This window comes from Labrus bergylta, chromosome 9, assembly GCF_963930695.1.
Source record: "Labrus bergylta chromosome 9, fLabBer1.1, whole genome shotgun sequence".
Lineage (NCBI taxonomy): Eukaryota > Metazoa > Chordata > Actinopteri > Labriformes > Labridae > Labrus > Labrus bergylta.
In genome coordinates, this window is record NC_089203.1 from 9,578,683 (window position 1) to 9,603,507 (window position 24,825).

The window sequence follows — 24,825 nt, forward strand, 5'->3', positions numbered from 1 at the left end:
AGCGACAAATGAGTGGAGGAGACAAGGAGTTACTCGCAGAAATAGGTTTACTTTTATTCACAACCACATTGATTAAGTCATTTAAGAAAAGGAACAAGGAGCAGTGGGAAGCAGTGTCTCCCCCACTGAGATAGTGGGGCCTACTCTCATGGATTGGAGAACATCAGGCCCAAGTGCTCCCAATTCACGATGACCATGCCAAACCCACTGACACCTGAAACACACGGACAGTCAAACAGCCAAACAAACAAAGAGCAGTGTTGCCACAGTGTGTGCACTTCATTTGCAGCAGTTTATATGCAAAGGGGTAAACTAAATTATGAATGAATTGAAATGATTCGCTTAGCCTTATTTAGCCGATCAGTGGTGGTCTTGTCCAGTCTTGATTTAAAATCTGGAGACCGAGACATGTCAGAGTTAAAATGCTTTCAATTCCAGGACGAGACAGAGACCTTCAAAAAGTTTTCTTGAGGCCAAGACAGATTTTGGGTACTACAACACTGTGTGTGTGTGTGTGTGTGTGTGTGTGTGTGTGTGTGTGTGTGTGTGTGTGTGTGTGTGTGTTTGCGTGCGCGTGCGTGCGTGCGTGTGTGTGTGCGTGTGTGTGTGGCTGTCTGACCTGTGTTAAACATTTTATTAAACAAAACGCATTAGTCCACTGAACCAAACTAATGTGATTTTCTATTAATGCGATTCCCTTAGTGCATCAATTTGTGTGTCTGTGTGCATATCTGTGTGTGTGCGCGCTCATCTGTTGTAAGTGTTGAATGGACTGCGCTCACACCTTTAATTTGTGTCAGCTCATTAATTTTCAACAACCATGTCTGGCTGCTCTATTCATTACTTAATTTTTAGCACAAACATTTACACCCCCCCCCCCCCCCTACACACACACACACACACCCCCTTCACCCAGACTCCTTCACCACCAACAACAATACCACCACACACACAAACACACACACTTTTTTTCCATCCAAATCTAAAATCTTACTCAAACATTGTCTTCTCTCTGTCTTCCTGTATGCTAAAACACTCAATGAGTTTTTGAGGCTATAATCTTTAGACTATCTGGCAACGTTGTCAGTGATTAAGTGACGGCTGCTCAAGACTTTTGCGTGTGTGTGTGTGTGTGTGTGTGTGTTTGAGAAAGATAGAGTGAGGGAGAGAGAGAGTGAGACACTGATGTGACTAAATCATTTGTAAGGGGTAAAGATTGATTGGCTGTCTAATAAATCTACTTGTTTGTGTGTGTGTGAGAATGCCTGCTGCATGTGAATGTGCATGCATTATTGCACATGTGCCCGTGTGTATTTGCTACCTGTAATCTTTCCTGTCCCTGCATGACTTCATACATTTTGCTAAATCTATAAATGTAACTGATAAAGAGCATGGTGGTAAATTTATGATTCAAACTGATGCAAATGGAGCCTTTAAATCTTTGTAAGTGACTTAACTTGACAAAACACCTCATGCGTTCCACACAGCAGTAAAACAGGTCTAATTGATTTACAGTGGTAGACTTCCACTGTGATGCAGGAACTCCATTGGCTGTAAGCTATCGCCACATGAAGATACATTAAGTAAACTATGGACCTGCTTCACTGTGAGCTATACTAGCTTGCACATTGTGTGCTCCTGATCTTTTCCTTCTTACAGTCTAACTCACATAGCATAAACCACTAAAGACATTCAGGTGCAAACATGCTCACAAAGTTGTGCTGCTCTGTGCAGTTTTTTCTCCCTTTCCAACTGACTGAGAGAGAAGCAGACTCTTCGCAGAGATGCACTCTCATGTGGACCGAGGTCAGTCCTGTCCACTTATGATAAAATGATGAAAATAAATAGAAAAAGCAATGACACTGATAGTCTTGTGTCGTGCGTAACAGCTCCAGACGTCTCCACACCTGACAGCTGACAGAGCGCTGATTTAACCCCTTGTTATATTAATCATAGTAGTGTCAAAGTAATGTTGACAGGCTTTATTTACAGATGACAAATGAAGTCATTTACCCCATATGACTACAAAATGGCTCATCTTAAACACACACTACAGATGCAGCGCAGTTGAGGTAGCATTTTTTTGGTTTCTTTTTGGTGGGTGGGGGGGGTTAGGGTGTTAAGATTGATTTTTGGACTTGTTGCCTTCATTGTAGAGACAGGATAGTTGACAGAGTCAGAAATCAGAAATCAAGGAGAGGGAGAACGGGGAACGGCATGCTGAAAGGAGCCACAGGCCGGTTCCCAGCCTTCATACATTAGGCGTGCACACCGACCACCACGCCACCGGCACCCCGACAGTGTCTGTTTTGACTCATTTTCACAGGATTAGCAGTCACATAAAGCCCTCAATTTGTGAATCAGGCGCTGAGTGTTTATAATGTTTAAGCTTTTATCTGCGTCTGTGGATAAAAAAGAAAAAAAGTGTGATTCAGATGGATTAAAAAAGTGGGTGGGGCTTTCAGCACATTTTGTGACCGAATGAATGCAAGGAAAGAAACATACAAAACTAAACAAACATTTTCATATTTTGTTGGTAGAAAATTATCTTTTCTTTTCCAGATGATGTATTTATTTTTGTTTGCACCTGTACTTGAATTTACCAACTTTCATTATTTCCAGTATCTTTCCTTGGCACGGGCCTGAGGGCTTAAGTTAAAACAGAGTGCATCTATCTGAGCCTCAGACCATGAGGCAAAGAAAATAAAATCAGAGGACAGCAGAGGGGAAAAAAAGGGACGGAGCAGAAAGGGCGGCGTAGAGAGAGAGGAAAGTGTGGCGGGAGGAGGGAAGTCCATTTGGGAGAGCTCCTTGTCATATTCCGTCCTGACCTCTACGTCTCACCAGCTTCTACTTGTCTTCCATCTACAACTTGTTTTCTGTCCGTTCCGGTTGACCTGATTTCACCCAGACATCGCCACCACACACTTCCTCCCGGCTTTCCAATGTTTTCATTTGGTCTCGACCTCCTCCTCCTCTCCTTTTATTCTCTCTGAATCTCGGCGCTGACGTCTCCCACTTCTTCTGCAGTCCTGCATTTCTCCCTTTTCTTTCGCTTTCGTGCAAAAACTAGGGGAACATAGTTCATAAATAACAAAAAAGAAGCAAAGATTCAGTTTGAACAATCATTTGATTTATGATCAAGTCATATCTTTTATCCCCTGAATGTTGTTTTTCTATGAGCTGATACACCAGCCCTTTTCATGTTTCTCTCTATCTTTGACATACAGTATATGATATGTTTCTATAGATCTAAAGACAAAGTACCATATCAGAGAAGAAAGACAAACAATCTCCCTTTCACTAAAGCTCTTTCTTTTTGTCTCACAGTACTCTTATTAGCTAGTTTTAGCTCTCATTAATTACTGCTCATTCTTTGTTTTCTATAAAATGAATTTCTAACACTGTTTCCATTCATGTTTCTGAACCCCTTCAGTTGCTGCTGAAATTGGAGTTGTAGTTGTCGTCCACTTCATAATTGTCTACTCTTACACTGAAACTTTCTTGTTCTCTGCTCACAGTGGACGGATGCCTAGACTGGTCAGTGGACCTGAAGGAGTACCATGTTCTGGCCGGTGAACCCGTCCGGGTGAAATGTGCCTTGTTCTACAGCTACATCCGAACCAACTACACCATGGCCACCAACGCCAAGCTGCGCCTCATCTGGTACAAGAATAAAGGAGATGCAGAGGTAAGATCACATGAAATCAAGGCTCCTGAGGTCAGAGGATAAAGAAGTAGATGGGCAGGAAGGCCACTGTCCCCCTGCAAAAAAACTCAAATCCAAGCAAGTGCATTCATCTGATTTGTAATCGAAAATATCTCATTACACTTAATATAAGCCCGGGCCTGTATTCACAAACATTTTGAGGACACTTTAATTCATACAGAGAATATAGAGAGGTCCTAACTTAGCTTTGGAAATACATGAACTACTACATTAACTCAACCACAGGAAGAGGAATTCGATAATCAAAAACTGACGTCGAACATCTCAAAGGAACTCTAACAAAGGACGATGTGTGATGTCATCCGGTGGATATTACTTTGGACTCTTCAGCTGAGCTGTCTGAGAGTTTTTTAAAGTGAAATGAGACATTCAAAGATGCAGCAGTGTCCTTCTTTTACATCACTGTGTCTACAGGGAGACACTGAGGAGGCTTAATCAGGGTGAGCTTGAAGGGCCCTTAATTTCCACATACTTGATTTAGATATACACGTTTATTGTGTTGATCCATCAAAATGCAGTTTTAAAACACTTCAGTGGTCACTCACTGGAAAGTAACTGCGCATGTAGGTGTGTCACTGCTTGACACTCTGCAGAGTGATGATGCTTGTTGTAATCTATATTGCACACTCTGCTGGAATACACTTTATCGTTGTCTAAGGGAAATTTGTTTTGGTCTCAAAGTGCTGCCAAACATTCAGCTGCTTCCACTCAAATCAACAAATAAAAACATAATAGAAAAACACATCCTCATGTAAACAGAAAGGTGCATACCAATGCAAAACAACAAAAAAATATATTTCACATTACCCATATCGAACAAGATCTGCAGGATAGATAAAATAACAAAGGTAAGAAAATGTAAAAACATATAGGAACACTGTGCCATATTGCACAACCAACACAGCCTTATGAAAACATTGCTCCAAATTCTGATTGACGTGGGTACTAAAGAGTTTTTAAAGAGGTTCAGTTTCGGTTCATTCTAAGAGGAAATGAAATGGTGTTTTCTTTCATCAGTTATTTTCCCCTCATAGGAGGAGCTATGACAACAACATGTAATGTGAAGTTATGATTAAAACAGATCTTTTTCAAAGATCGCTCCTGAAAACATGCTGGGTTTGTTAGTAGTGTCATAGTGCCAGTTAGTCACACTGTTGATGGATTTGAGATGAGATAGCTGAAACACCTGACATTTATTTTTTCGAAATGCTTCTCAATAATTCATCAGCTTTTTGTGAGATCTGAGAATCAGACAGCTTTTCGAGTGTTTGTGGAGTACTTTAATAGACAACGCTCAGGTTTCTCCTAAAGCATGTACTGGATATGTTCCCTGAAAACCCAGCATCTGATTTCCAGCACTTGTAAGTAATAACAATCTGCCACTGTAATGAGGAAGAAACTTTATTTTACTTCAATTGGCATGATTTATACCGACATTTTGTCTTTTCCTGGTCCTCAGAAACCTTCCTCAGTATGTCAGTACAATCATCCATAAAAGACCTTCGAGTTTTGACTTTCAATTGATGAGTTCAGTGAGCGACATGATGGGCTTTTTTCATACACATGCATCATACCCAATAAGATCCAGGTATGAAAGGGACCAGTGAGAAATTACTTCATCAATCCTTTCTGATGCAGCGTGAAGGAAATCGTCTTGCCTGCAACTGTTGTTAATAGGTGTGAGACATCCTGTTCTAACTTTTCTCACAAGAAACGAAGCAATCTGTCTGAAAGGAGAGAAGTTTTATCTTTCTTCTGTATTAAACTGGTATAGGCAGGCTTTCCCTTACGTCACACTGAAAGTGTAGAACCTGGCATTAGATTTTCTGGATATGCGTCTACCATAATGCTGGCAAATGAGACAATGTAGCTTTAGATACTGTAGATGATGAATCCATTCCTACTTCTTCTTATTATCAACTCTAGGAGGAAAAGTTCACCAGAAATCTCTAGAACCAGAGTTGTCAAACTCAAGATCAGAAGGCCACATGTGGCCCACTTTTTGATTATATCCAGACCCCAAGATATTTCATAATCGTATCATTATTTTCCTGCCGGTATAACGCATGCATACCACTGATACTACAAGCTGGCATGCCAATCAAGACCTCCAAGCACCAGCTACCCACCCTGCTGATTTGTCCCACTGTGCCACACAATGAAGCACTAAACATGCAGCCCTAGAAATGGCACCATGTAATCATGGACATGTATGACACAGTGAGAGCTTTCTGAGCCAAGCCGCACCCGGTAGAAACTCTAATGCAACAAGCAACCTTGTGCTAATTTTTGTGTGTCCAAACAACGACAAGCCAGGTCTCCACCAGAGCTCCACAGTAGTGGCACACACTTACGGCAAAGTATGACTGTTGCAAATAGTTTTCATGCTGAATACCGTTACCGATGGTCAGACTTTTGTGTACCTGTGTCAGAAACGTTATCTCTGAGATGAAGGTTAGAAAAACTTCTGATTGTCAGTGATGCACACCTGCACTTAATCCTGAGAGTTTCAACAGCGTGTAATCTTAAAAAACAAACATTAATGAAGTTTCAAAATAATATACCTATAGCATCTGGCTCAGGTAAATGAGTATATGAGCAGATTGCACATAAATATATGTTGTCTTTTTGCACTTCTTTCTGGAATCTGCTGAAATAAATTTGACCAGGTTCACATCTTAAAATATTCTTATTGTGCTTGATTAAATGAAATTCGGAAATCTAATAGACTTTATGAGGAGAAAAAAAGTAGTCAGTGTAAAACAGCTGATGTCGATGTGTTAATTGATTTTTGTTTTCAATATCCTTGCTTTGTTCTGCACTCTATAAGATATGTCAGGAGCAGTTCAGATCATATTTCTGTATGAAGCATTCGTCATAATACCTCTGATGAAAACATGCTCATTTAATGGTCATATATTATACAAAATATTCCCCCAGTCTGTCTACAAACTCATGATCAAATACAGGATCAGAGTGGATTTATAACAAGAAACTTCACAGACATGTTTTGGGGAGCACTGAAACACATAAGATGTAAGTTAATGAGCTCGAAAAAAACAGATAAGGAAGTAATCATTTGTTTTTAGATTTTCATTGATCACACATATTTTACTGACAATCATTACCTCACTTGTTGTTTCCTTATAAATCTTTCATTGTCTTCTTAATGTGTCCTTCAGGAGCCGATTATCTTCTCGGGTCATCGGCTGAGTAAAGAAGACGACTCTATCTGGTTCCGATCTGCTGAAATGGAAGATAATGGATTCTACACCTGTGTGCTGAGGTAAACTTTGCAAAATACAACTTGACATATATATTTTTTGTTTTTAACTTATTTCGACCACTAAAAAAATAAATGTTTGGGGTATAACACGGATACTGAAAGGCAGAATGGTTTAGAATAATCTGCTTCAGCTGAATGAATTGTTGAGAGCACATTGTATATACAGTGGGGAGCGAGGTCAAATTACACTGAGCAAAACAAAGAATTTATTCTGAAGTTTACTTCCAGACGCGGCTCATTTGCTCTATAAGATTGAGTAAACACACCAGCAATTTAACAACATGCAGACAGAATACTTTTGGCCGGGCTGACATGCAGCAGTGCTCCTGGAGCTGCCCCGTTGTTGTGGATTTCATCACATGGGACCGACCTTGCGATCGATTTCTGACTCTGAGAGTTCTGTCTCTACCCAGGTGGCCCATTTACATTGTGTGGGCAAATAGCAGAACTGTTTTCAGTGTTTGAATAAGAAAGGATCTGGGGTCTTATTTGCAACTGCTCTCTCTCCATTTGGGAAAATAAAGCCCCCTGCCTTCAGTAATCAATATTGCACAACATAGTTTATAAATATTATTATTTAGTAGTAAAGTTTTGAGATATTCACTGTGAAATTCACTTATTTTTGACAGTCATTTAAACATAATGAGTTCATTTCTGAAGCGGTTTCACTGTTACTTTATTACTCTTGCTTAAATACCTACTTTTACATAAATATCAATACGTTTCTACATTTTGTTTTTGTGTTATTACTCTACATACCTGTTTCTTTGAGGCTATGTGTGTATGTCGGCAGGCCTGTGTTTCTGCCCAGTGTGGGAATCCAGCCGGTGTAGTAGATTGAATATTTACAATATAGCTGCTGGCACTACAGCAGGATTTGGCCTGAGTCCCATGTTGGCCTCTAGGGATACTTGTTTGTATGTGTGTGTGTGTGTGTGTGTGTGTGTGTGTGTGTGTGTGTGTGTGTGTGTGTGTGTGTGTGTGCGTGTGTGTGCGTGTGTGTGCGCGTGTGTGTGTGTGTGTGTGTGTGTGTGTGTGTGTGTGTGTGTGTGTTTCATACTACAGTGTTGGTGGTGGTGATTGGGGTAGTGGGGGATAACAGTTGGCTTTGAAGCTCAGAACAGGGCTTACAGACTGGTTTTCCTGCAAAGGGATGTTGTGTGTGTTTGTGTGTGAGTGTGTGTGTGTGTGTGTGTGTGTGTGTGTGTGTGTGTGTGTGTGTGTGTGTGTGTGTGCGCGTGCATGTGTGTGCATAATAAACTGTTTCCAATCGTGTCTTTGTGAAAATCTGTAAAAAGTCAATATTTTTGCATGCAATCAGTCAAAACCTGTAGGAAAGATTTCGTATTTCTCCTATTGTTGAGTATACATGAATCATAGTCAAGCAGTAACCATGTTCAAGGGACCTCTTGAGGCTGGCTCCAAAAGACCGCAAAGTCACAAACACACCCCATTCAAAAATGCCTCTGTTTACCGCAGAAATTAACATGTTTACGGCCTGGTACAGCCGGGTGTGTCGAAAAAAGACACAGTGCGTACCTGGAGCGGAGCAAAGCGGAGTAGCGCTGCTTGCACATCTGAAAATGATGCCAAAAATCGTCATTTTGTGTCATCGGAGGCTGCTTTGGTTAGAGGGGGTGAAACTACATCGCTAGTTCCTCATGTTTTCAACCCAGTAACCCTAACCTCACTCCCAGAATCGAAACTCAACGTCCGCCATATTGCTATGCTAACAGGCTCAATGGAGAAAGCTGATAAGAACCGACAACGACGAAAAAAAGTATGTTTCTACGTTTCTAATGTCGTTATGGCGCAGAATCAAATGGTCACTAGTATTGGGTTAGCTGGATGTCTTGGTTACAGGCTTCAATCTCTCGATATTTTGTGAAATGTTTTGTGAGTATGTCGTAATAGCTTAGAGAAGTAGGAACGATTCCCGAAACTATAAAAAGCCAAACAGCAATTAAATGGAGTTCTTCTTTACATAAATGTGTTTAGATGATTCTCCATCTTTGTTTCACCTCTTTGAAACCATACAAGCTTTAGTTCTGTCTGCTGTAGAGGAACAACTCTCCTCCTGCCCTTTCCCATAAATCACCATTGCTCCTCCCTACCTGATTTTGCTCATCCTCCTCCTCTGCATCTGTTACCTGCACCACCATCACTGTCTCCTGTTTTCTTTTTCCTTTTCACCCTTTTTCCACATCACCTTCTCCCTCCTACTCTTTTATTCTCCCACACTAGATCTGATCTGGCATCATCCCACAAGCTGCCTCCATATTCTACAACACCTTCTCGTCTATCTCATGTTTGTTTTTGCTGGTCCATCGTCCTCTAGCTCATTTTCTCCCAGTCCTCCTGTTGTCCCTGTCTGTGCCTGATTTTCTTTAACGCCCCTCATCACCCCACCAAACCCCAACCCCCAGCCCTGCTCTCCTCCCACCTCCTTATCCTGCCAGAACTTGACACCTATCCTCCCTAATAAGCTCTCTCTCCCTCTCTCTCTTTTCTGTCTTTTCCTCGCTCTCTCAGCATGACAACCTAATTAGGGCTTGGTGTCTGTCATTGTCTCAGGGTCTCTTATTAGAGCACACACACACACACACACACACACACACACACAGAGGCAAAGAACATATGGCAGGGAGGAAATGCACATTGAAATGTATGTATTACCTTTGATCTTCTAAAAATGGTTGGAACAGATGCTCTATATGTTCTAGTTTATGGAGCTCACTACCAGCTTTCATCTAACATTGCCACATTGTTCTGATTGGTACGTGGTGAAGTCAGGCTTCAAGACAACAAAAACAACAGATTTCTCTCCACTAAAGTCCCTACACGTTCCAAGTAGATAAAAATGAACACAACCTTGTTTAGAATTTTGACATGTGCGGCGCGGTGCTTCATGAATCTTCATATGCCGCCAAGGTGTAACCGTCTTCTCTTTATTCATTTTTCATTTTCTAGCATTTGGTTGAATGTTTAGTTCGTGACAACCGTTGACAAGCCGTCACAACTCACAATCCAGAATATATGTTTTGTCTTGGTTACAGTCATTATTTGAAAACACAGACATTGACGGACAGAAAAAAAAAAACATGACTTATGGCTTAATAATTATGGTGAAGTTGTTGATTTCTAAATGTGCATCACTGTTTGACTAGACACTGGTCTCCATGTGGTAACTTTGAGATGTGCATATATGACGTGATATGAAAGCAAACTAATGATCATGTTTGAAAATGGAAAAAAAAATGAAAAATGGTTTTGTGCCACGAAGTGTGACAACTGAAGTTATCTGGGGAAATAATTAGGCCTTAATGAAAGAGAACCTTGTACTTAGCTGACTGTATAACGTGTAGCATTTAGTGATCAGATGACTGTCTGATTAGATGAGGGGGAGTTTTTCACAAAACCCTGCATCGGTTTTATTGTCAGCTCAGTTTTAAGGTGATTTTAGCTTTGTATTCAAAATTAGTTTGCCATGATTGAAATGTGATTTAAATCCTCTATGTTTCAACAGGAAGTTACTGCTCAGTTTAGACTCAGGTCTGTTTATTAAAGCCTTAAAGACCACCTATTGGTTTTATTAATCTCAAGAGAGTCTCACTAACCATACACAAAAAGTGGAATTAAAAAAGTGAACCGATAAAAAAAAAAAAAAAGCTTGTTTGCTGGTTTGACCATGAAAGTGTAGACGTGGCTGATTGATTTGAAGTGTGGAGTGGTAAACAGCACCAAACTAAATATTACTACTAAATGTGAAACTAAACTAAAAACCAACAGATTCAACAACAAGCTATGATAGATGTGAACTTTTGTATGTGCTCATGGACTGTGTGAGAGGATGAAATTATGATCATCAGCCCAATATGAAAATGCACTTAGTACAGAAGCACAGAGAGGAAGAGGAAGACAGATGATGATAACGAAACACTGTCCTTCAACAGCCTATCTCTTTCACAGGCTGCTTAAAAGAGTGACATAGTTTTCAAGCCCAATGATGGTGGTCGCCATATTGGAACTGCTGTCTCAAACTAACTTTGATCAGTCTTGTAGCAGGCAAAAAGTTGGAGCTGACGCAGGTTAAGCCTCCTGACAAACAGCTATACAATGGGTCCACCCGTCAGTCAGATCAGTCACGCCCCTAATTATGCGAGAATGCTTGTCCTTAACATAATCAAAATGTCTTCCGTTACATACCAATAAAGGCATATTCAGACCAAAACTGTGTTTTATACCAGGCTGTAAACACGGTTATTTATGCAGACACAATGGGCATTTTAAGTTTGGTCTTCCATGGCTTTTGGAGCAAGCCTCAAGTGGATACTCAAAGAACTGCAGTCTATTCTATTTTATTGGCTTTCAAAACCGCCGAGCATGACGCTTGATCTCTTTATCATGACTCTTTGGGATTATTCTAAACTACTACTACTATGATGTTGGATTAAACATACTGTCTGTAGCTGTAAAAATGTATACGGTGTAGCACTGCACCCATCATCTGCTGTTGATACATGTTTCATCTTGTATGGACTACTGGGATTTGTCTTTCACCAGTTTTATAAAACACTGCAGATCCCTAGTGTCTGTTGTAGTGTATGAGTTTGTACCAGCTAGAAAAGCAGGATGACCTGGAGACACTGTTATAAAGCCAAAGGTGAACAAGCATTAAAGATGGAGTGACATTCCCTCTCAGGAGACAATAGCTGGAAAATAACATTGCTTGAGACATGAGGCACTGAGAAGAGAAATGAAAGCAGGTAGGTGGGAAAGACAGATCAAGAAGAGAGGGTAAAGAGAGAGTCAAAGAGAAGGTAGATAAATTGAAGGGATGGGAAGAAAGGGTAAATAAATAGATGGAGAGAAAAGCAGCACTGGAAGAAGGTTGAATTCGGCAGAGAGATTGAGGCGCAGGTAAAGAGAGTGATGGCAGAGATTGAGGAATGATTGGAGGAGAAAAGGAAAGTAAAAATCCATTTTCTCTGCAGGTATAAGGACCTCAGCAGGGAGAGAGGGCATGCTGTGACTGCCCAAGTCCTCTATGTACCCACTATGATTACATGCACACACGTATGCACGCACACACACACACACACACACACACGCACACACACACACACACAAACTCACAACTTAGACAGAAATTGATACACACAGTGAGAGGTCTCAGTTTACTTTTGAGGCTGTAACACTGAAAAAGACTTTGCACCTAACCTCTACTCTCGACTTTCTCAAAGAGTTGGGCTGACTGAGAATCACAAAGTGGACACACACAAGCCACACACACACCACACACACACAAGCCACACACACACCACACACACACAAGCCACACACACACCACACACACACAACAGGAAAAAAAAAAAAAACGAGAAAGTACAAATTGCTAGAAAATGAAATGTGATAACCAAATGATGAGTTTTAGATAGTGAACAAGGTGGTATGAGATGAGATATTTCATGCCTCTGGTTTTTCTAATTTTTCATTTCACACATCACATTTGATGGAAATGTAACATGTTCTCTGGGTGAAAAAAATGTACTGACTAGCTGGCTGAAAAGCTAGCTGGCCTCTGGGATAGAGAGTGTGTGAGATGGTCAGCTACATGGCTGGCTGGATGACAAACTGGTTGTTTCATTTGATGTCATTTTGCTGCACACGTGGCTCCGTACAGTTAGTGGCTGCTTAGTGTGTTGGTAGCCACGCGGACATATTGTCTAACTTGCTTTTTTGGAGAAATGACTGACCAGCATTTGTTTTATCTGAAAGTATTATTGGTTGATTGTCTAGCCATCGATTTGAAACTCACTGGCTGACTAGTGAGTTCAATGGCTAATAGATTTCAACAGTGTGGTACCTGAAGTGAAAATCCCATTCAATTTCTCCATTGCAAATCCAATCATGAGACATAATGTCGAAACCAGCCGAAAAAGACTAACCACGAGCTACCTGTGTGAAAGGATTGTATATGTGCCCCTGTTGATTACACACATTTTTATCAACATTAAGAAAAAAATGATTTACTCGCTATCTGAGGGAATCTAAACACTAAAAGTAAAGATAAATGTAGAAAGAAGGTCCACACACATTTTGTAAAAAGAGTGCTAACCTATGGATTATTTTGTTTCATTGGAATCATAATGGATTATGGAATTTGTAGTTTCTTAACTCCAAGAAATAATGATGTACACATCTTGTACTTTTGCCTTTCCCTCTGTTATCCATTTTCTTTCCCATCCATCTATCCCTTATCTATACCTATTTGTTTAATAGGAGTATTTGGGGAGGTGATTGTCTTGGTTTCAGGATAAAAAATATTGATATAAAGATTATCAGAAATAGTAAATGGTAAATGGACTTGAGCTTGTATAACGTTTTTCTAGTCTTCTGACTTCTCAAAGTGCTTTTATACTTCCCCACTCATACCCATTCACACACTGATGGTAGAGGTTTCTATTTAAAGTGACCATCAGAAGTAACTAATCCCATTCATACAAATGTATACGCCGCCAAAGAAGTAGCCAGAGCAACTCAGGGTTAAGTGTATTGCCCAAGGACACATCCGACAACCCCCCGACCTTCTGGTAGGATTCCCTAAAACCGAGCCACTGCCGCCCCGCAATATTAATGGAGGGTTTGAATGTGGAGTTTTACCTCTGTAACCAGAGGAGCCGAAATGGGCGGTCACTGTTGAGCTCTATTGACTGAAATAGTGGAGAGACCATTTCAGACAGTGCTTATTCAAATGATTAAAACATCTCCTGGTAGTTGTGGTTTGGTTAAGGACACTAATAATAAACAGCAATACCACCTTTTAATTACCCCGTCACAATATTCATGTTTCCTTTTATTTCTACCGTCCTTTTTACTAAAAAGGTAAAATAACAAAAACCTGTTTGGCTATTTCCTCAAAATCCCACCTTCCTTGGCTCCAGAGGTTTCAACATTGTTATTTCTTCTCACTTTTTAAGAAGCAGTTTCATCTATTAACAGTAGTAGATCAATTTAAAATTACTCATTTCTCCCAGAGAACTCTTTGTCTCTTTCTTTCCCTCTCTTCCTCTTTCAGCTATTCCCCTGTGGCATTCCTAGTAAGCCGAACCACCTGTCTCTCTTTGCAATGCAGGATAAATCAACTCTCTGAGAACACTCACGCACACCAGGAACACACTCACACACATAGTTGTCACAAAGGTGTGTTCTAGTGCCAGCCAAATATTTAACCTTTCTCTTCATCAGATTAACAGACTCTGAGCAGGAGATAAAGACATGGAGTATAAAAGGAAGAAGAGAAAGACACAGAGTGGGAGAGTGAGATACAATGGTGGTAGGAGAGTAAAACAAAGACAAGGTTGGGGGGAGGGGGGGAGCAGAGAAGTAGAGAGCGGTCATTTGATGTTGCATTGGCAGTCCTCTATAACTTGGCAGCCACTGAGTTGGTACAACATTCTTGCCAGTATGGGCAAATATATGCCAGTGAATGCCAACTTGAGCCAATGCCTGCTGTTTTGGCTAGTCTTTTGAAATAAAAATTGGCCTTGGTTTAGTCAATGAAATGTTCAAGGGGTTTAAGGGTACTGTGGAATCTCATTCGGCCTGGTGGAGATGTGAAAGATAGGACTCAGAAAGTGGAGAAATTAGGCCAGAGGAGGATGTGTGAAAACCAAGTGACCTGTGTCTCAGAGGTGTGTTTAACAGCTGGCTACTCTCTAACACAAACAAGGTTTGATTTGTCCCTCTTTAAGACACTGATGTGCACTGCAAGGTGAATATGATTCTGACATGCCAAGTAGAAAATAAGTATCTTAAAATTATCCCATAGAGTCATTTATAGATTTATTTGTTTGGCTTTTAGTGGCTTTTTATTATAGAGATATGACAGTGGACAGAGTCAGAAATCAGGGACAGAGAGAATGGGGAAAGACATGCAGGAAAGCATGACCCAAAACCAGTCCGCCCACCAGGAGGACCAGAGCCTCCACAAATGGGGCGCTCGCACCACAACCACAACGCCACCATGGGCCCATTGAGTCATGTATTATGACAGAAAAAATATCTACTTGTACATTTGTTTATTTTTGGATCATTTTGTTAAAAGACAAACAAGGGCATGTTGGTAGCCTACAGTATAGTGGTTAGTGTGCGCGCCCCATATATGGAGGCCATGGTCCTCTTAGTGGGCGGCCTGTGGCTTCTTTCCCATATGTCATTCCCCGCTCAGTCTTCTGATTTCTGAATCTATCCACCTTCCTATATCTACGTAAAGGCATAAAAATCCCAAAAAGAGCTTAGAAAAAGACAAAAGTGCCACAAGGTCGCAAGTGCACGAAATAGTCCCCGAACCCTGACATTTAGCTTCAAATAACCAGTAGGCCATTGCTATGATTGACATGAATGGAGAACAAATAGTATTCAAATGATTTGAATTGATATCAAAATTAATATATTTTTTCCTTTAGTTTGAAGTAATGGGAAAAAACTCAGATTTTTGTTTGATAGTTTCTCAGCCTTATGTAAGCTGAAGTTCAGCAATCTTTACAGAGCAATCACATGCACTTAAAAAGTCAAACTCAGACATTCAATCACACTGGTTCAATTACATTTTTAGCACAGGCCAGTGGCGCTCAGGACCACACCAAAATAATATACTGTGCCAGACGCCTGAGAAAATGAGCTTGCAATACGACGAAGCGGTGCTACACCTCTCAGAGCTTGAGATGCGTTCAAATGTAGCCGAAGGATTTGAATGTTCCATCACCAAGGCTATTTGAGGGTATTATGTGAAGCCCAACATTCGACCAGAAGAGCATATTTCTTTTACATTTCAAAAGGTCGGTGTTTTCAATTTCACTCAATACTTTAAGTCCATATTCGATGTAGACATTTTGATGGAACACTGTTACACTTCCAAGCCATGTTGCTCTCTCCGGTTCAGCTGCTTGCATCAGGCTATAGATTGCTTGGTAAAGAGTTTTTTTTTTTAAGAAAAAAGTATATGACCTCACTGATGAGGTCATTGTCCTTGAACAGCTCATTTCAAACTTGTGATATGGCTGCTTGTCACCCATAAAACTGTTGATGGATGCCAGACAGCATGTTATTTTGATCTGACCTACTGAGGACTGTGTCATTTTTAGAGGTATCTTTAAAGTGGGCTCTTAAATCAAAAACAGGGCTTTAAATGGTGTGTCTTTAACGGAGACTAGGGTTGTATGTTGGAACACTTCAGTACAGGGCATGAGAAGTGAGGTGGCAACATTTTTGCTGAACCTTGGCTAAAGGACATTGGATTATGTATTTTTACCCAACCTAAATCCAGGTATGCGTGTGGTATGTTAAAGATTCAATATTAATGTACAAGTTGTGTACACACTGATGTCCAACCTGAGCAACAGAAGGATTGTAACATCTGTGTTGGGTGGTGGAATTATGTCTGCTGGTTTGAAATGTTTGGAGTGTGTGAGGCATCACATCATACTCTGGATGTCGCTTGTTTTTTTCCATCAAGCAATGCATTAATGACATTTTTGGCGTTCCTTCTTCCTCTAAACACATGGCACTTATATGCTCAAATATGTGGCTTGTAAAAAAAAGGACTGGTTTCCGAATGTTTGGTCCATTTTCTTGTCTTTCTAGCAGGGGCGGAGCCTATGGCTCATTGCAGAGGGGGCGGGGACCAATAGTGGGCCCTTAAACTGTCTATAGGCTATATAGCATATGCTGTAGCCTATATAGTAATATAGTATAGCATTTATGGTTTAGTATCAGCTGTATGGAGATACAAGACGGGGTGGGATGAAGAGAAAAGCCGCTGCAGATTACAAAGAGTGCTATTACAGTGACAGGGACTTATCAGTGAGTGACCTGCTGATGTTTAAGCAGAACAAGTGCTGATATGTCTGTGCGCATATTCCACCGATTAAACAAGTAAAGCAGACTTCATTAGCCGGACGGGAAACCAAAGATAGAAGGCAACTACAGTTTAACATTCAGTGAAGTTGGACGTTCATCCAGCCACACAGACAATACAATAAAACCACACATTATCAACCCAAGCACGACAACTAACTTTGTAAACAGTGTGACAGCAATGGCCTGCCGTTCATACAGTACGATAACCAGCAGACACGGCGGTCTACAACACATGGACCCACAAACAAAAGACCAGCATCTAAGCGTAATCACAAATAATGATGAAACAACTTACCAATTAAGTTTTCATCAGCACTGTTGCTTTCCTGCACGGAGCTAGCTGGGTGCTCCTCGCTAACATGTTTATTTGCTTGGCTAGTAGCGTTTACGTTAGTGGAGCTAGCAACGGGAGCAGACTTGTCAGGTTGAGTTGTTGAGGGTTGAGTTGTCAATGAGAAAACATTTTTTATTTAGTTTTTTACACTTTTAATGTTACGAAAAACTGCGAGGGAAACAGAAATAAAGCAGACAGACGACTAGGTTTTTAAAACTCCAGACAGCAGCGGGGGCCCAGCAAAGGGGATGCTAAGAGGTGGAATCAATGACATTACAAACCCTGCTGGTGCTGTTTGCTGCCGAAGTTGAGAACCCCCTTGGCAGTGGAGGGGGGGGGGCCCTCTCTGCTCTACAAAATACATTGTGTGTCTTGATTGTGGCAAAAGAAAAGAGAGACTCAGACCTAGTCAAACTAACTTTATTAGAAAATTCAACTAAATAACAAAATGCATGTTAAATTTGGCTCAAAGTGGGCCCCTTAAGACAACAGTGGGCCCGGGGCGGCCGCACCTTCTGCCCCCACACTCGCTCCGCTACTGCTTTCTAGATATGCTGTCCTAGTAAAATTGGGGATGTTGTTAACTCCTCCTGTTTTCTTATAGTGCTTTCACACTTGCACAAAACTCTTGAAAAACTCCTGAATCTTTCGGTGTGCATGTGTGAACAGGAACAGCTGAATTTTTCACTTGAACTCTATCCAGAGTTTGTCCTGCCAGCCCCCTCGTATCTTTCCTGCAGAAAGTCAGAATGAGCTGATCTAAGAACACAGCAGGATATAATCCGGAGAATCCGGGTTGTGACGTTTATTCCCTGTGACCGATGAACGACCATAGACTGTATGCATGCGACCGGTACAATCACTGTACATCTAATTAAACTGCAGCATGATGTTTTCTGGTCTACAGTATGTTCTTCTACGTTGTTTTAATTGTATTGTGAGTATGTTGAACTACACATAGCATTGGTATAAAGGCACATAGTCTTTCTATAGCATCATAACAGACTCTGTTGCTCCAAAACGTCCATGTCGTTCTTTTAACACCATGTTTTGCCTCAGGAGACCCCCCTGCCCCTCCTCCTGTCTGACAGGGATCGTCTCCCTCTGTGAGGTGTATGTTCAGGGGCAGTCGCCCTGAATTTTTTACCTTGCAGGGTTCTTTAATAGTGTTTGGCCCTTACTAGGTATTTCATGAAGAAAATCTCAGAACATTCCTGATGACTTATACAATCAACCAATCAAACAATATTCACTAGTATATCCCCAAATCATTGAAACTTTACATAAAGAGCAGGTCTAGACTGTACTTCTGTTGTATTTATTTTACACAGACTCAACATTAATCCAGCATGAGCTAAACACAGGCTCACATTCACACCTAAAGGGAGCCTTTAAATTATCCACCTGGAAATCTTCTGACTTCCGGACAAAACCAGATATTTTTAAAGAACATGCTACCTCCACACAGAAAGGCACCAGCCATCCTGGGGTGAGACGCAGTGCTCATTTCAGAACTTCGAATGTCATGCATCGTTAAGGTAACATACAGCATTTTTCACTATAACATGCATTCCGAGGTAACATTGAAGCATTTGTGTTGGCATAGTTTCATGCACAGAAATGTATTAGTGTTTGTGTGTACATGCCGATCCCCACACACTCTCTCTCTCTCTCTGCCTGTTAGTTAGATTGATAGTCAAATTAATTTGCAGCTCCGTCCAGGTATAAACATGCTGCCTGCTGGCCAGGATACATCCCCCTCTATTAACGCCATAATTCAATGCACCCTCCAGCTGCCTGCCCTGATCATAGGAGGGTAATTGCATGGAGGGTGTGTGTGATTTATCGACGGAGAGGATATGGTGGATTACAAGTTGATTTGGAGATTAATTTATAGCTCATTTTGTATTTTAGGTAATTGGAATTTGTGATATTTGGAGGGTGCTCTGAGAGAAGCACACACACGTACACACACATTGCAACAAGCAGTGAGCCAAAGTACAGAGTGCCTGGAGTTTTTAGGATGAAGCTTAAGGAAATTTTGGAAGTAAGTGTGGACATGATAAAAGATGTACAGAGATCTCATCTTATTATGATCAGAGTATAATGTTAGAAGAAAACAGATTCTGCCTGTGCACCAGCATTAAAGCCTAAAACAGTATGTTCACTAGAATATGAACTTCTCGCATGAGGCATGTGGGAAACTAAACCAATCAGTGAAACTAAACCAATCATAAACATAGTTAGAAATATGTGAATGTGTGTAAAGTTTCTGTAACTACAACTAGTGAGAGTGTAGTGATATTGTAGTGAAGTTAATGTGATTCTTTTTACCTCAAGTGATTCGACTGTGCCAGATGCATTGAAAGATGCTTTAGCTCACACCTGCCGTCTGTTTAGGCTTAGGAGCACAATGCTCATTTGTATTATGAGATATACACACAGAGACGCATGAACACAACTAAATATACAGAGCAGTTAAGTTAAGAGTTCATGTTTTATTCAAACCTGTCTTCAAATGCTAATGAAGGAGAACAACTGTACTCATTTTACTAGAACAAGCCTCACACACGGTGTGTGCACATGAGGACATTAACTAATCAGACCTATTGTTTTTTGTACAAGGCTGTAAACATGTTAATTTAACTTCCGGGGTTCTTGGAGCCAGCTTCAAGCGGACCCTCGATGAACTGCAGGGATATTCAGCTTTTCACATTCAGATACGTTCCAATGGGAGTCAACATAAAATAACAGCAAAACATATTACAAACTGCTCTATTTTTTTACGACAGTGGTGAGTACAGGTACAGTAAAAGCTTTTGGTAAAAACAGATGAATGTGCCAAACAGAGACCTGATCCTGCTTAACATCCAGACAGATAACACCTCTTTGTTGGCCTGAACATTTTGTACATTTGTTGTATGCGAGAGACATAACCATAGGCTATGAAATGTGAATGTGTCTCTTGTAAAAAATCAAGATGAATCCTAAATGCCATCCCTGCCCTATCTAATTCGTAGACCTTCATCGACACATTTCTACCACCAGATATCTGTTTGCTTTTTTCTATTTCTTGCAGTCATATTGAGGTTTGCTTAATAAAGTCCTTTAATTAAGTCATTCCTTTGGACATATTTTCATTTTTATTGCTGTGCAGAGGTGTAAAATGTTTCATTAAAAATACTATCTCAAGGGGGATTTGGTATAATCTCGGGAGGAAATGTGTGTAAAAACATAATTGTAAGAATTTTCTCGCAATATCACCATGAAGTGCTTCCTCTAGCAGGAGAACCTGTGCTGATTTCTGTGGTGGTTAGACCCAACTTTTATTAGTGGTCGTGTAACCTTGTGTTTTTAATGATGCAGACATTTGAAATGTATTGCTCATCCATCATACAATGTTCCTTTGTAGGGAGTGCAGTCATAAAGACACAGGAAATTAACTTAAATAATTTACAACATTGTATTTCAAGTAACATTAACTCAGAGATTTGATTTGATTGAGAGCCCCCTGGTGGCAACCAGGCAACTGGCAGCAAACTCCCGACCAGCTAAAATCCAGACAATCCATTTTTTGTGTACCCTCAATCAAGCCAGGCTTACATTGTTTGTTTAGCTTCACATAGGTATTCCAACTGTGACCTCACCTTAACGCTAAGGGGACAAATGTATGCTGACATGTCACCCAGATGGGTTTTCTGTAGAGCAGAAGCAGGTGGTCCTGCACACTCACTGACCACAGGACTCCGCCTCCTTCTCGTGTCAAAGCAAGTGTCAGTTCACAATGATAGTTTGTTAATACTGATGGTTACTTTACATAGCAACCTCTGCCATCAGTTTGTGAATGTGTAGGTGTGACTTGTGGTGTAGAAGCACTGCGAGTAGTCAGAATACTAGAAAAACATTAGACAAGCTCAGGTCCATTGCCAATGACCTTGCAGGTAATTGGCAATGGATAAACCGCTGAATAAAAACATAAAAACAATTTAAGACCAAAGCAAATGCGCAGCTCTCGTGGGTAAAACATTACATAGTCTCTTTTGTGATAGCAAAGGGCCATTTTACAAACTGAAACATTTAAACCATTTGCAAACAGAGTAAGATATGAATAAACACCCACACACAGACATACCATTTGCATTGGTAAGCGGTGCACAGCATGCGCTAAACGATACTGACACAGCGTTTGCATTGCGGTCTAATTGAAGTTATGTTTATAATGAGTTATGTAAAACACATTCTCCTCTTTATATATGTTCTTTTCACCATTTAATCTAAGGTGTATTGTTTCTGAGTTGGAAAGGGTGTGTGTGTGTGTGTGTGTGTGTGTGTGTGTGTGTGTTGTGGTGGTGGAGGGGCGAGGATGAGTAAGAGGTAAATGGAAGGACAGCAGTGACAAAATGAGAGGAAGCTGTTTTTTAGTTTCTCATTTTTCAGTTCATCCCAGTGTAATGTGCATTACCGGCATGAATACATTAAACAACATCATCAAAGCAATATGATAAAAGACAAAACATTAACATCAAATCCCTTTAAGCTCCTCGATGTGAGTGTGTTGTTGCCAGTGTCTCTGCGATTGAGTCTGGATTGCTTTGAATTAAGGTATTTCATCACATACCACTATTGGAGGTGCTTGAGGAGTTTACCTTACATAAACCTTATGCATCATATCTTATCACATATGAATACACTGTAAGCAGATCTCAGATTCCTGTCATAGTTTTCAGTTCTGTGATTAAATAGTGTTACCTGTCTGAGTGCAGCTCGACTAGTTAAAAGTTTATATAACAGAACAGTAACTTTGTGCAGTATTTGATCTTCAGTCTCCTGGAGCTCTGCTTTGAAACTGCTTTGACATTTAATCACCTTTTAAACTTATTATGGAAACAGGTTTGGCATACTCTTTTTAATTTACATCCTGCGCTAGGAGGAACATTAGCATTCATTTGAAGTTGCGTTTTTGGCTACCCGGTGGGCAGATGTTTAATATTCACTGCTTTTAGTGTTTTATGGCCTCCCCTGCTACTAAATTATACTAGCATGTATAACATATGTTGGCTTACGTTGTCTTAAAATAACAAAATCTGTCCCATTAGTAGAGACGGAGCCAAAGTGCTTTTTGAAATCTTTTGCAGTTTGTCCAAGTTGTTTTAGGCAGATTTATCATTTTAATTACTTTAAAGGAGTTCTTTTTAAAGGAGTGATGTGTAAGATATATATTGAATTAAATGTTAAAATGACCTCACTATATCATCAGACATTAGGATACATGCCATGTTGAAGTGCTGGCTTCTCTAACAACAATGCAGCAACCAGTATGTACTCCTTCTCAGTTTAGACAACAGTCCTGAATGGTTTGTTTGGACCAGAGAAGGTGCCCGCAGCGCTGGAGGCGGGCAAGAGAAGTGGTTCAGAAAGAACTGATTGTACCCGACCTAAAAAGCCTCGGCATGTTTCTAATAAGCTCCATGAGCAGAAAGGTGGTCAAAGTAGGATCAATATTGGAGATGCTTTTGAAAAATGGATAGAGGTAAGAACGCAGAGAGGTTTATAGACCGATGCAGAGCAGATTAAACACTGAGGCTTTAGCATCCGCAACATGGCAACCCGCTTGTCGACTGCAGGGAGGAGGGTGCGGGGAAGACAGCTCTCTGCAATGTTTTGGATTTGGATTGCAGTACCAGCTTAAGACACTTCATTCTTTACATATTCCTCCTTTAAATGTGGTTCATTGCTGAATTGCATTAGTTAGCCCATACTAAGAATTTAAAGCTTTTCTTTCCAGTGTCTTGATTGGAGAAACAAATATAAGATGTAGTACTTTTAAAAAAAAAGTGCTTCAAAGGGCTTATTCTGTGGAAAACATTGGGCAACACAGTTACAAATTAAGAAATATGCAGGAGTGTAATATACAAAATGACTCACTGACGTCCAATGATCCAAGTTAATGAAACATCATTTGAACTTTGCAGGAGGTCCAGTTTAGTTGCTTTCTCTGTTTCAAAATGGTCCTGAATGTCGGAAAATGTTGCTCCTCAGGCAATAAATAATACACAGCTTGCCAACCTGATGACATCGTTTACACCCACCTCTCCCATAACGTTGGCTGGCCTGCAGTCAGTTGTCCTCCATTTAGGAAGTGTTTTAGTTAACTTCTTCAAAATAGTGTTATCCAGATGTCCACAGTAGGGCTCTGCGGGTGATGCAATTTAACTGTGCAGTGGTGTCATTATATTCCGTCACTGCAGCAGCTTAACTACAGTGCGCCGCAAGGACCAATGTAGATGCTAATATATTACTGTAACACTTTACAATAAGGGTACATTAATTAACATTAGTTAAGGCATTATTAAGCTTTCATGGTTAATGGTTAATGGTTCATGGTTAATTGTGTCTAAGTAAGACTTATTCAGAGCATTAATAAATGGTTAACTATGGTTAAGTAAGGCTTATTCAGAGCATTAATAAATGGTTAATTATGTTAAAGTAAGGCTTATTCAGAGCATTAACAAATGTTAACTATGGTTAAGTAATGCTTATTCAGAGCATCAATAAATGGTTAATAATGGTTAAGTAATGCTTATATAACATCCTAATAGCATCCTTAATAAGGATTAAATAATGCATTAATTAATACCGTAGTTAACATGAACACCATTAATAAATGATTACTAGACACATTAGTTAACTGTTAGTAATGTAATGTAGTAATTAATGTTAATTAATGTACCCTTATTATAAAGTTTTACCTATATTTCTTATTCTGATTACATAATTTTACAAACTGAATGTGTAAAGTTCAGAACTTAATCGTATCACGATTAAAATGTTAAACCTGAAGTCCTGTTAAAGAATCTCCATCTGAGTGACATTTCTGGCAGCACTGCATGTGTGCTTTTGCAAATGCATGCAGTTTGTTTATTAGCACTTAAACATATCTTTTTTAAATGAATTTGCTTAAGGTTTTTTGATATATATATTTTTTAATTTTCTTTACTTAAAAAACACAGAAATTACTTTTTGAATGACAAATCAATACGAAGCATGTGCTGCACAAATAAAAAGAAAAAAAGGTGATGGGCCAGATGACGTGTGTGTAAGAGAAAGAACCACTGCTGCAAACAGGAAAATGTATCTGAATATGTGCAAGAGAAAACAAAATGCTGGAGGCTGTTCATAGATCCAGGAGGAGGAGAGAGACTGAGAGAAGGATGGATGGATAAAAGACTCTCTGGGCCTCAAGTTCAATGTTCAGTGGTCTTAGTTAGGTCAGTGACAAAAAAAAGTCCTTGTGTACCCTGTAACACACACACACACACACACACACACACACACACACACAGAATTGATGGGATAAGTGGTTTAGATCCACTTAGATGAGAGGTTGAGGTTAGGGGACAATGGGTGTCTAGGTGTGTGTGTGTGTGTGTGTGTGTGTGTGTGTGTGTGTGTGTGTGTGTGTGTGTGTGTGTGTGTGTGTGCATGCGTGCGCGCGTGTGTGTGTGTTTGTGTATGTGTGTGTCTGTGAGCAAGAAATAGAATCAATGAGGTCTT

The 24,825-nt window shown here is 40.2% G+C and overlaps 1 protein-coding gene across 2 annotated transcripts in view; it reads left to right on the forward strand.

The window, feature by feature from the left end:
* Positions 1-24,825, forward strand: part of il1rapl2 (interleukin 1 receptor accessory protein-like 2) — a 355,386-nt gene that overhangs the window by 234,733 nt on the left and 95,828 nt on the right. For both annotated transcript variants that reach the window (XM_020634405.3, XM_020634407.3), the window contains exons 3-4: positions 3,522-3,691; positions 6,913-7,016. In XM_020634405.3, coding sequence (XP_020490061.1) covers positions 3,522-3,691; positions 6,913-7,016 — 274 coding nt within the window. The remainder of the gene's footprint in view (positions 1-3,521; positions 3,692-6,912; positions 7,017-24,825) is intronic.